This window comes from Phaseolus vulgaris, chromosome 2 (assembly GCF_000499845.2).
Source record: "Phaseolus vulgaris cultivar G19833 chromosome 2, P. vulgaris v2.0, whole genome shotgun sequence".
NCBI lineage: Eukaryota > Viridiplantae > Streptophyta > Magnoliopsida > Fabales > Fabaceae > Phaseolus > Phaseolus vulgaris.
The window spans coordinates 12,533,275-12,546,557 of record NC_023758.2 but is presented as its reverse complement, the minus strand read 5'-3'; the positions used below and the strand labels follow the sequence as shown (position 1 = coordinate 12,546,557).

The following is a 13,283-nucleotide window of genomic DNA, read 5'->3' as shown; positions in this document are numbered from 1 at the left end:
TGAATCTCTTAAATATTTGAAAAGCCAAAACAAACTTAACAAGAGGCATGCTAAGTGGGTGGAATTCATTGAGCAATTTCCTTATGTGATCAAACATAAGCAAGGCAAAATAAATATTGTGGCGGATGCTCTTTCTAGAAGATACACCTTGCTAAATCTTTTAACCTCTCAATATCTTGGTTTTGATCACATTAAGGAACTTTATCATGATGACCTTGATTTTTCTCCCATCTATCAAGAGTGTCTTAAAGGAGGACACAAAGACTTTTTTATTCAAGATGGCTTTCTTTTTAAAGGAAAACGTCTTTGTGTTCCCCAATGTTCTATTAGATTATCTCTTGTTAGAGAAGCTCATGAGGGGGGTTTAATGGGACATTTTGGGGTTGCTAAAACTTTGGATGTGTTGCATGAACATTTCTTTTGGCCTCATATGCATAAACATGTTCATATTTGTGTGATAAATGCATAGCTTGCCGCAAAGCTAAGTCTAAAATGCATCCCCATGGTCTATATACTCCTCTTCCTATCCCTTCAATGCCTTGGGTAGATATATCTATGGATTTCATCTTAGGCTTACCCAAGACATCAAAGGGAAAGGACTCCATTTTTGTGGTAGTGGATCGTTTTTAAAAGATGGCTCACTTTATTCCTTGCCACAAAGTGGATGATGCATGCCACATTGCAAACCTCTTCTTCCAAGAAGTGGTTCGCTTGCATGGGATTCCTAGGTCTATAGTGTCCGATAGAGATCCTAAATTCTTAAGTCACTTTTGGAAGACCTTGTGGGGCAAGCTTGGAACTAAGCTTTTATTTTCTACCACTTGCCACCCACAAACTGATGGTCAAACCGAGGTGGTGAATAGAACTTTAGGACAACTATTGAGATGCTTTATTTCGGGGAATCCTAGAGTGTGGGAGAATTTACTACCCCATGTTGAGTTTGCATATAACCGAGTAGTAAATTCTACCACCTCCCATTCTCCTTTTGAGGTGGTCTATGGGTTTAATCCCATAACACCTCTTGATCTTATTCCTATTCCCCTTCTTGAAGATGTCTTGTGCAAAGATGGGGATGAAAAGGCTTCTTTTGTGAAAACTTTGCATAAAGACATCAAGAAGAGAATTGAGAAGAAGGTTGGCAAGTATGCTGAACTTGCCAATAAAAGGAGAAAAGCATTGTTGTTTGATGAGGGCGATTGGGTTTGGCTTCACTTGAGGAAGGATCGTTTTCCTACTCAAAGGAAGTCCAAACTAATGCCTCGAGGGGATGGACCTTTCCAAGTCCTCAAGAGGATTAATGACAATGCTTATGAGTTAGATATGCCTGATACATTCTTAGGTAGTCATACTTTTAATGTCAGCGATCTAACTCCTTTTTCTGTAGGTCTCCAGAATTCGTGGTCGAATTCTCTCCAACTCGGGGAGTATGATGGAGATCAAGCTCAAGAGGACATGGAGGCCAATCATCAAGCTCAAGAAGAGGTGGAGGCACAAATGGAGGACGCCCATGGAGGTCAAAGTCCACCTCAAAGGATTACAAGAAGTATGTTCAAAGCTTTGGGAGCTAGAGGACATTTATTTTCTCTTTTTGTAGTTTCTTTAGTTGAAGGTGCTTAGAGGGAAACATTAGAAACCTCTTTTGTTTTAGCATCTTGTAGGTTTTAATTAGGAACTTTAGGGGGGTGTATTAGTAGAGAGGTGTAGGAGTAGAATAGGAGGTGCCATAGGAGGTTTGTTTTAGGCGCCGGTTTCTAGAATAGTTTAGGAGGGAATTTTAAAATTTTTTAGCTTAGTTTTTCAGCACCTTAGGCTATATATAGAGGTGCTCTCTTTGTAAAATTCAGATTGGAATTAATCTAAGAAAACTCTACTCAAATTTTGAGTGACCTTTGGAGAGCTTTTGGAGCCTTCTTCTCTAGTCTTATCTTGATGGATCAATGGAGTCCTCAAGTGGCGGCATCACTCTCATCTAGGAGCATTCCACACTTCTAGTGGCGAGATCATCCATCCTCCTTCCATCTTCATGAGCATTCTCTTCTCCTTCCTTTCTTCTTCTTCAATTGTTCATGTTGCTTTGTGTTCTTGAGTTTTTCAGTTTCGGTTTTTTCTATTTTCTAGCACTATGTTCTGTTTCTGTTTTTAATTTCTGTTTTGGTTCGGTTCATTTGATCATTTGTTCAATTCTGTTCGGTCAATTCCAGTTTTAATCTCTTTGTTGATTCAATTTGACAATATTTGGTTCATCCAAATGAGTTTGGGATTTGGTACTAGTTATTGGTGAGTTCTTGTCTTAGAACAATGATCCAACTCTAAGAAAAGTGCCTCTATATTTTCCAGCTCAAGGTGATTCCTAAAAATGTCAAGAATCTTGTTCTATGTGGCTATTGGAATCACATCAGTCCAAGTATAATTACAGGTACTCTGTCGAAGATGAAGGACGCGAAGACCATGAGACAACAACCTAAAAGACCTTGTGTAAAGAATATTCAGTCTTGTAAGAACAATAATATCTATAAATAGAGAACTCTTTAATCACATTCATAATTACATTTTAATAATACGTTCTTATATTTTCGCTCTCCATATTTCTTAATACTGTTAAAGATTTTAAAATGCTCTATTAAGTTGTAAACTTGCATGCTTAGTCTGATAATTTTATCATGTACATCTTATTATAATACTTGGGCAACTTCTCTTTACTATTCCCATTTCAAGCAAATTTCTGCTAATTTATCTTTAACAATTCTTTATTTCATATTACTGTTTTAGCTAAATTCATAATACAAAACATAGTTACACAGTAATGGACTCTCATGAAAATAATAGAATGTGTCAGAGGAATTCTCTTGGTATTATTGAATGTTCTATAGAAGTTTCCTTTGGTTTAAATACTTTGGTTTGTCATTATGTATCCAATATTGTAGTGTCACAATTCGAACTTTGAATTCTTAAAATAGTTTCATTTTTAATTCGGCCATTGTTTTACAAATGTGAAATATTCACTCATTTTTCCTGATAATTAACCTTTATAATTTCGAGAGTAGAAGAAAATTCAAGTTTTAAATAAATTAAAATTACAATCATTCAATTTGAAAAGCAAGTTTATAATTATATTTGACACTCGTAAAATTCATCTTACTCAATAATCATATATCTAGAGTAACGATGGTTTAAAATTGTATAGTTAATTTTGTTTAACATTAGTTCTCATTGACTTATAAAATTATTATATTATTTAACTATTTCAAATTTAATATGAAATATTAATGGTCTTGGATCTTTAAACAAGTCAAACCTACTGGGACATGGAGTGCTATAATATCCACAACAAATAGAAAGATAAATTCAATGGAGATGGATGTAGTATCTACAGTGCCCTATACTTGCACCAATACAAACATATTTATTTAATTGAAATTTCTCACATACATATTAATGGATATATAGATATATCAATATTAATTATTTAAATAAAGTAATTTCTTTAGAATGATTTAAATACAATGTTATATTCACTTAATTCAATCAAATTAAAAATAAGTTTGAACTGAATTAGTAATTTAGTTCTTACATAATTTTTAAAATATTTTAAGTTTGGGTGAATAATATATTTTTCCCGATATAAAATATAATTCACACAAGACAAGCAATCTTACTGATATTACTAGTGGCTCAGAGATATCATAATCAAAACTTGTGTATTTGATTATAATACTCAATAATACTATCACTAAGCGACCCTAATGGGTGAGCAAGTTCAATCATTCTCTCTAATGTTCTCAAAGGCCACAGATTTGTAATCAAAATTAAAATATACAAATAAAAGAACACTAACAACAAAAACTATCCATTGATTGTAAAAGAGTTCATGTACATTGGCTGAAAGTATTTTGTTGAGTATGAAGTTATATATTATGTCAAAAAATCTTTCACAACTCCCAATCGGGTAATTGTCGGAAGCCTATTCAGAACATCTCGTTAGATCTGAAACCACATCAGTCGAGAGTGAGATAAACTCCTTGTTGTTTCAAGTATTCCTTGGCCTCAACAATGTCCTGAAAAGAACCAAAATAAGCAACATTTTTCCACGTTATCATTCCAGCATCAGTCTACTGTAATCAGGCCATAAGGATTATATTCTTTAAAAAAGGGCAATTAGGAGAATAAAAGTAGTAAGTGCATAATGACCATCATCACAATTGAACTATAATTTAAATAGAATTGAGATTTGTGGAAGCAAAATCATTTTCTTATAGTAGATGCAGTGCTAATTCGGAAGAGGGAGAGCAGGGATAGAAAAATTAGGTTTCTATTTAGCTGATGACATTTACTATCTATCTGCATATGGAAAGAGAGTGTCAACTAAAATTCAAAAACGTATGGGGAGCAATAAAATAAGATAACCATTCATTGATGATTTCAGAAATTGGATATGAAAAAATATTCTACCAAATAATAGCTTAAGCTTTGGGTGGTTGGTCCTGTTGATGATCCAGACAAAAATCCTGTATTACTTTTTAATAGAATAATTGGAGCTTGACATGGAACATGTCGCAGACTCTATATATCAGTGACAGAGTATCGTTGAGTGATAATGAGGATGATGATAATGTGATGGAGATCGGTATACAAGAAAGGAAGAGAGAAATGATTTATAATCTAGGTCTGCAGTATGCCAAATGACATTGGAAGATTTTTGTGATTACATTAGAATTATAAAAGTATCCTTCGATAAGTCCCATATCTACTCCAGATTCTGCACCTAGAATTTCTTTTCAAATAAAAATGATAAACCTGAGGGAAGGGATCTTGGAGATAGAATCCTACCAACTCCAGTGGTAACTGACACAGTCATTAACTCCCTAAGAAATTAGAATTGAGACACACACCCCATGCTATAGTGGAGTCTTCAAACGTTTCAAACATAACAATAATAATAAAAATTAGAAACCACAAAGTTATTAAGGCCCAAAGTGTAAAGTGGCCGGTGAAAAACAGGTGTGCTTTGAGATGACTTCTTTGGCACGGTGTTTTGGGAAATATGACTGGCATGTTTCTGTTGTCGGTCATTTTTAAGACTCCATTTTTTTACTTCTATGTAATTTATAATAAGAGAACATATCCTTCTCTTATAAAAATTTTAAATAGCATCTAGTTTGATAAATATAAATAATATCTAATTCTTAATCCACAATATGTGTGTGGAAATTAAACATAGCATCTTTTCAGTCCAGAAATTTTAATGTACACACATAAAGTAACATGCATATAGGGACTATAAAAGCACAAACCAAGCAAATTACATTACATTGACACAAAAGAATACCTTCTGCAACAATAGAGCTTCTTGAGGACAGGTTGGAAAATTCATCAGACCAACTCCAACCATTAATAAACCGTAACATCCTAAAGACACAACAAAATATATAGGTAGCTGCACAGAGGGCAAAACAAAGAATAGTCAGCATTATGTAAATAGAATTCAATAAAATAGAGTTACAACAAGATTGATGAAACTGTAAAAGATCAAAGCACTTTGCTTATAAGGCTTAGGTTTAAATTTAGCTGCTAGTAATCCCCCTTGATTGGGAACCTACATGCACAACTGCATGCCACACTATTGGAAATAGAGCCTCCCCGACCAAAAACTATCTTCTCCCGAAAACCAAATAAAAAATAAAAAATCAAACAAATATCAAACGATAACAGACAAAATCACTAAATTCATTACATAACCCATTAACACATCAAACATATTCAAAATGTTAATATAGCCTTAAAATTTAAAACTTAATAAACACCAGTAAATCAATGCAATCACAGCTAAAAAACTTAAGTACATACATCATTTTACCATTTCCTACCTCCAGGCAAGGGTCACAATAAATAATCAAATGTAATCACATTCATGAGGATACCAAATCTACATGACAACTTAATTGAATTAAAAACTATTTGCCACTTCCATCTGATGGGATCTCCATGAAATTCATTTCATAGTTTAATGCAACTCAAAACCCTTGCGCAACTTCCTAGCATCACTTGGAAGTATCATGTACTAACCTACAAACTAAAAATCCATGTTACAAGATCAAAGAAACCAAGAACACAAATTTCATTGCACATCAAATGAATCAATTCAAAACAGAGATTTACATCATATTCCAAATGGCACCAATTCCTAAACAAACAAAACATTAATGATGGTTATTAGTTATGACAGCTTATCCTAAACACTTAAATTCTTAACACTGTAATTGCCATTACCAATGCCAAAATCTTCACAATATGTTTCATTTATCAATCTAAAATTAGACCAAATATATAAATATGCATAAATTTATATGTAGAAAAGGTGATTACGAATTTTCTGCATTTATTTATTAAACTATTTTCATGTGTCATTAGTGCGCATACACCCTTTTCCAAACTCAATTTCAAATTTTAGAATGCAGTTCTTTTGCATACAACTGTTCGAAAAATGGCCTCAGAGCTGTAGGAAGATATTTTCGGCAGCCTATGACATGGTTTAGACTTTAGGCAACACTGCCAGCTTCTGCACTTAATTAACCTAAAACGTGATTCTCTCGGTCACATTCCTACCCCACTCCCTTCCCTTTTCATCATGGTGTTAAAACTTTTGGGGATGGTAACGAAAAAATCTTAACACAGTGTTGCCTGGCCAGGCCTGCTAATATATAAATAGTATAGTACAGGAAATTTCAGGGTTACACTCATGTTCACCCATTCTATGCTGTTTCTGGTTTTGTGGAGATTGAATCTCTTTTGGGCCGGTGCTTCTTCCACTTCTTTTTCTGCAACTCCATGAGCCAGGATTGAACTTCACAGCCCGATGCTGCCATAAGATTAGCAACATTCCGCAGGAATGGAATGTCGTCCTCTGTGTAAAAAGTAATTGCTTCTCCAGTCCTCCCTGCTCTGCCAGAACGACCTAATGAAAACAACTATGTCAACAAATAATAATAATAATACGTGGATTTAGTAAACAAAAGTCTCCATGAGAATAATACAAACTGTAATTCCTATAAATATCTTTTCTCAAATCTAAAGCAAAATTAATATAGCTGCACATACCAATTCTGTGGACATATGCGGAGGCAGAATCAGGGAAATCATAGTTGATCACACAGTTCACACCTTTGAAATCCATGCCCCGGGCAACCACATCAGTAGCAATCAAAACCCATGTTTTTCCAGCTCTGAAGTTATCAACAGCATTTTCTCGCTACATAAAAAAAAAATTGAGATTCATAAATCACAAAAAACTGCTAAATGAAAAAGTATGCTTTAGAATTGGAGTACCTATGCCTATGATAAAAGAAATATGAACAAATAGTAGTCATAACATAAGGAATATCATCTTCATTCAAATATTAAAAATCAGACCTCGGTCACACTTATCCGTTTTCTTTTCATTTTGAAGTTTTTGGAGAGGAAGGGGAATGTTGCAAATTTTCTATGTATTTTCAAATAAATATCTTGCGTTGTTCTAACTACCTCTTGTTGAGACAAATCAGAATGAATGACATCAACTCTAATGTTGTCAAATGCAAGCTCGCCGTACAGCTCCTTGGCTCGTTCTTTGCTTTGGAGAAAAACCAATACTGGAGGATTTAGACTCTACAAGATGTTGCAGCAAATAAGAAGGCCAGAAGGCAAGCAACTAAAAAATACCAATATACCTCATATGAGGGACTACAATTATATGCATTTTGCAAGTTAGTTAAGCGAAGGTAAGTGATATATAATTAAACATTCCAAGTCCATATTAAGTCCAAGACACATTATTTAACACCAAACCTAGAATAAACAAAATGCTTAATTACATACATGCAGCGCACAATCAGTAAAAGAAATGAGTCTACAAAAAAGAATAATAATAGGAAAATATATATTAATAGTAAATTGTAGGGACAATTCCAGTTTCTTTTAAACATACCTACACCAACTAATGTTTAACTGCGAGACACAACCCCTAGAAGCATAAGAAAATGGGACTGACTAGCATTATCATCCAGTGAATTAGTTTAGCAATTTACCTCTGTAAAACTTTGACGAATTGCAAGAAGTTTTCCTTCTTCACTTCCAGTAAAAACCAATTTTTGCTTTATCGTTTCAGAAGCCATATTCCTGATCCAAAAGCATTAGACATCATCTTAAAATAATGTTAACTAAAACTGTATTAAGTATATGCTCTAAAACTGTATTAAGTATATGCTCTGGAGTATCATGTTTGTAAATGTTTTGCATTTAACTTACTTCCTGCCAACAATTACACGAACAGCATCATGCATAAGTTCTCGAGCTCGATCCTCAACAAAATCAGGTAAAGTAGCACTGAAAAGTGAGCGTATGATTGATGGGTTGGAGCATGCCTTGAGAACAGAATCAATCTGTTTGAATAATTCAGGCTCAAAAAGCTTATCCGATTCATCAAGGACAAGATAATCAACTCTGAAGCACCCAAAATAGTTGGAAGAAATAAAAATATCAATACAACGAGCTATTGAATAAATTATCAGATATCTGCTACTGACTTTCTAGACACAATTGTAAGATACATATAAAAGAATCTACCAAACCCGCAGCAATTGGACCATGACGTTTAATACAAGCACAATCAAAAGGAATGGATACTAACAGTAAAATGGTTCCCCCAAGGTTATCATACATTCCATCCCAGGAAACCATTTCGCATCAAATGTGCAATTGATCGATAATCAATAAACTATAGCTCAATCAATTATTATGATAAAAAACTGCGGTATAATAATACGAGAGCAAGAGAGTAACAATAAACCATCTATATAAGCATTCATGATAAAATATTTGTGGATAAAAGATGCTTATACTGCAAGTCTATAATGATTACTTGATTAGTATTTTAAGGATTTCAGGTTTAAATCAACAAAAACAAATGTATCATCGCACCTGCTAAGATCAATCTTCTTCTTCTTGATAGCCAAGCGTAATCGGAGTGGTGTAGATATTAGTATATCACATGGAAACTTTGAAAAATCAGCATTTCTTAAGAGATTTTTAGTCATTAACTTAATACGAAATTTTGTTCTTTTGGCAAGCTTTTTGCACTCTCGAAATATCTGAGCAGACAATTCACGGGTATGACAAAGGATGACAGCTCGAATGCCACCTCTTTCTGGGTCCTGTAAAACATAAAAGACGTTATATCATACGAACCGAGTACACAGGACATTGTGATCTGCAAACACGGGCGGAGAAAATAAGCAAAATACCTTAAGCTTCATTAACATTGGACATACAAATGCAAGGGTTTTCCCAGAACCAGTTGGTGCACACGCAAAGCATTCACGACCCTATCCCAAATAATTGAAGAAATACAGCAGTTAAAACAATATTAAGTTAATACCTATCCCAAGGATAATAGAAACTGCATATGAATCATGATCAAACTTTAGTAACAGTTTTCTAAAGACCAGAAAACCAAATGAAAAATACTTATACCAAAAGTAAATTAACATAAAATCCATACATCTAAAAGTACTGAAATAGCCTGTCTTTGAATAGGCGTTGGTAGTTTGAATCCAAGCTCCTTCAGATTGCGCAACAAATACGATGGACAGTTATATCTGCAAACAATTCATTAAGATTCCGAATCCTCCCTTTCTTGTAAACCAAATACGAGAATGAGAAGCAAAGGGAATAAAAGACATTACTGAAATGAGATAACATAGCATTCTCACGAAAGATACCCTGATTTCAACTCGTCAAAGCTTTGAAGAGGAGACGGTACATTATAACCAGAGACATGAATGTTGTGCTGCTTTCTGAATATCGCGTCCCGCTGAAAAATTATTCAAAATATAAAACCATTGCACAAACTTACTAACACTTATAATTACGCATCACAAAACAGAAAAGGAACCTCGAGTTGACGATTTTTTTCCTTCTTATTCATCTTATTCAGTTCAATAGACTCCTCATCAGCTTGAACTTCACCACTGGACTGCACCCCAGATGCGGAATTTCTAAACACGTTGAACCCTTCAACAGTTTCTTTTATGCGTTTACGAACACAAAACAAAAGTGAGATATGAAACGTTGAATACAAGAGATAACATAGTATAAATAAAGCACGAGAATGTGAATACCGGAAGAGTTTCCCTTGCGCTTCCTCTTCTTCGTGGACGTTGTTTTCTCTTCTACTGCTTCCCTCATTTTCGCGCTTTCGTCTTCGGCAACGCTCCAAATCTTCACCGAATCAGTATCGCTCTCCTTTTTCTTTTCAAAATCAACGGAAAATAACAGTTATTAATAGTATGTGGTGTAACAGTGAATAAGCATATGCACGATGAGAGAGAGAGGGTACCTGGAACCTGGCAATATCTGCACCGAACTTCTTCCGGTCGAAACGAATGCCGGAAAACAAAAACGACGAGTCGCTGGCCATTGACAATTGGAAGAAAAAGAGGATTTAGGGGTTTCTGTAATGAGTCACGGGATGTGCAGTTCCTTCTTCCACTTCCTTGTGCAATTTTCCAGCATCACTTGGAAATACCAAGTACTAACCTACCAACTAAAAATCCATGTCACAAGATCAAGGAAACCAAAAACACAAATTTCATTGCACATAAAATGAATCAAATCAAAAACAGAAGTTTACATAAACCATTCACACATCAAATGTATTCAAAATGCTAATATAGCATTAAAAGTTAAAAAAAATTCCTAAACAAACAAAACATTAATGATGGTTATTAGTTATGACAGCTTATCCTAAACACTTAAATTCATAACACTGTAATGGCCATTACCAATGCCAAAGTCTTCACCATATGTTTCATTTATCAATCTAAAATTAGATCAAATATATAAATATGCATAAATTTGTATGTAGAAAAGGTGATTACGATTTTAAATGTTGTGACAAAGCATAACATGTATAGGTTGGGGAGTATGCATGTGAAGAAAACACTGTGTACACGAAGCACATACACTTCGGAACTCAACTGAAGTTCCACAAACTAGACTCAAATCCCACAAGTGAAAACTCAAGTTTACTTGAAAGAATCTCACAAACAGAGTTGGGTACAAAAAATCGGCACTAAAAAACTCATCAGTATAACCCGGAAACCATTTTAACACCAGAAACTGCTACTAGTGTTTTAAAACAGGGGTAACATTGTTATCCTACTAAACAAACTTGACTACTTACATCACGCGATTATTAGGTTTGATGATAAAATGAGAAGAGAGATAAGTCAAAGGAGAAAACCCACCCCACCACTCACCATAACAAACGTTCAGAAGATTCAAAGATAGCGATGGAGAGAAAAGTAGATGGAATGTGAGGTGTACCGTTTTACACTGCTTCACTGGATTCTGACTGACAGAATGTGAAGCCGCAAAAGGGTGTTTCCCAAAGGGCCAAAGTTGAAGCAACCAGATCAAATTGCGGAAAAATGAGACAAGGAGCCACAATTAGGATTTCTGTTAAACCCTAAACTCACAAAAGCTTTTTTTTGCTATATCTTCATAGTTTAGGGTTTAGCTACCCTTTTGAATTTCTTAAAATACTAAATTATTTTAATTTAAAATTACTTTTAGATTTTATAAGTTGAAATATTTTTCTTAAAAAAATACATTATATATTATAGAATTTGGTGAAAATATTTTTCAAATTTTATTAAATAAAATATTTTTTTCTAAATTACATTTTAAATTATAAAATAACGATTGTATAATTCAAAATTTTAAATTATACTTTTTAAAAAAATTCAGATTTATAAAATTTATAAATTACTTTTAAAAATAACGATTGAATAATTCAAAATATGCTTTTTTACAAAATTTCAGATTTTGTAAAATTCATAATATATTTTCCAATACGAACATATCTTCTAAATCCAAATATGATTTTAAAAATAATAATATGAATTATAAAATTTAGAAGTTATTTCATCTCCTATAATTCAAAATAAATATAATTGATTCTCTTTTAATATAACTAATTTTTTTAACATAATAAATTATATTAATCTTTTATTAATAGTGATATTTTAAATATAATAAATTAATATAACAAACTAATTAATCTAAATTTTAATATTTTATCATTTATGTTATTTTATATATTTTTATTTTTTTTAAATATAATTTGATTTATTAAAATTCTAATTTATATGTATACTTTAATTTATTTTAGTACTATTTTGAGATATAACTTTTATTTATAAAAAATTGATAACCTTTTTTTATTTAAGTTTAAAAAATATTTTAACTTTAATTTATATGTTTGAAAAGTAATTTTTACACTAATGTATGTTTAAAATTTTATTTTACAAATTATTTTTTTAAATATTTTAATATATGAAATAAAAATTATTATAATATATTAATCTAATCATCTAAAATCCTTTTACTCCTTTTTTTTCTTTCTAAAGAATTTCATTGGATTAAAAGGAGAGCATAAAAGAAAAAAAAAAGCAATTAAAAGATAAGTTATTTAGATTGAGAAAAAGTAAGTGAAAAAATAAAGTTTGTAGTATATTTAACTGATTTAATAGGGTAAATTTGGTTGTATATTAATATATTTAGAAAATTAATTTATAAAATAGTATTTAAATAATTTAATGTAAAAAATATTTTTTTTAAAAATGAATTAAAAATTAAAATAAAAATTTATTATAAAATTTTAATAAATAAAAAAGTTATATTTTAGAATAAAAATATATTAAAACAAAACATCAAAATTAAAATTTATTATTTTATTTTTATTCAATCTTTTAATATATTTATTTAATTATTGTATCCTATATTAACAAATATTAAATTTATTTATTTTATTATAATAATAAAATAATTTAATTATATTTACATTTATATGTTTTAACTTTTTAATAAGTTATAAAAAGTGAATTTCTTCTGAGGGTGGAAAGTGTGCAAGTAAACATAAAGAGTTCCAAAAGTTAATTGGACTGATGACTTCAAATACTCCAAAATTATGATAAAGTATGAGGAAAGTACTAAATCATATATCATATACACTTTTCAATTATTCCATGATTAGTATTATTTTCTTCTTCTTATTATTATAACTATTATTATTTTAAGTATTATTATTATTATTATAATTATTATTAGCAGTAGGTGTTGTTGCCTCAGGATCAATATTTTTTTTTTTTATTATATATTTATGCGTATTTATATTTTTTAAATATTATTATAAGTCTATATCGTAATATTTTAATTTATTACAAACTTATGTATGGATTTCTTAGATA

At 31.7% G+C, this 13,283-nt stretch overlaps 1 protein-coding gene across 11 annotated transcripts; it reads right to left on the bottom strand.

Annotated features, from left to right (window-relative positions):
• Nucleotides 1-3,831: 3,831 nt before the first annotated feature.
• On the bottom strand, nucleotides 3,832-11,542 carry LOC137810715 (DEAD-box ATP-dependent RNA helicase 57-like). 11 transcript variants are annotated; one of them, XR_011080948.1, is made up of 15 exons: nucleotides 11,292-11,542; nucleotides 10,370-10,569; nucleotides 10,152-10,281; nucleotides 9,926-10,056; nucleotides 9,753-9,844; nucleotides 9,533-9,629; nucleotides 9,276-9,356; nucleotides 8,953-9,185; nucleotides 8,281-8,475; nucleotides 8,061-8,151; nucleotides 7,519-7,641; nucleotides 7,096-7,246; nucleotides 6,745-6,952; nucleotides 5,327-5,434; nucleotides 3,832-4,055 (listed from the first exon to the last, which is right to left on the bottom strand). XR_011080948.1 is itself a non-coding variant. In XM_068612124.1 (13 exons), the coding sequence occupies exons 2-13, from the start codon at nucleotides 10,448-10,450 to the stop codon at nucleotides 6,750-6,752; spliced, it is 1,608 nt and encodes a 535-aa protein (XP_068468225.1). In that variant the 5' UTR covers nucleotides 10,451-10,569; nucleotides 11,292-11,542; the 3' UTR covers nucleotides 6,357-6,749. The 11 variants fall into 11 exon arrangements, 4 of the variants coding, with proteins under 4 accessions (XP_068468225.1, XP_068468224.1, XP_068468226.1 ...); XR_011080947.1 differs by having other exon boundaries at nucleotides 10,370-10,576; nucleotides 11,359-11,524; XR_011080949.1 differs by having other exon boundaries at nucleotides 11,359-11,513.
• Between the last annotated feature and the right edge of the window lie 1,741 nt (nucleotides 11,543-13,283).

Coding starts and splice junctions, on each gene's coding strand:
- LOC137810715 (XM_068612124.1), bottom strand. CDS start 10,450: ATGGCCAGCGACTCGTCGTTTTTGTTTTCCGGCATTCGTTTCGACCGG. Junction 9,630..9,752: donor TTTGACGAGTTGAAATCAGG/GTATCTTTCGTG, acceptor AATTGTTTGCAG/ATATAACTGTCCATCGTATT. Junction 9,186..9,275: donor CAATGTTAATGAAGCTTAAG/GTATTTTGCTTA, acceptor TATGTTTTACAG/GACCCAGAAAGAGGTGGCAT.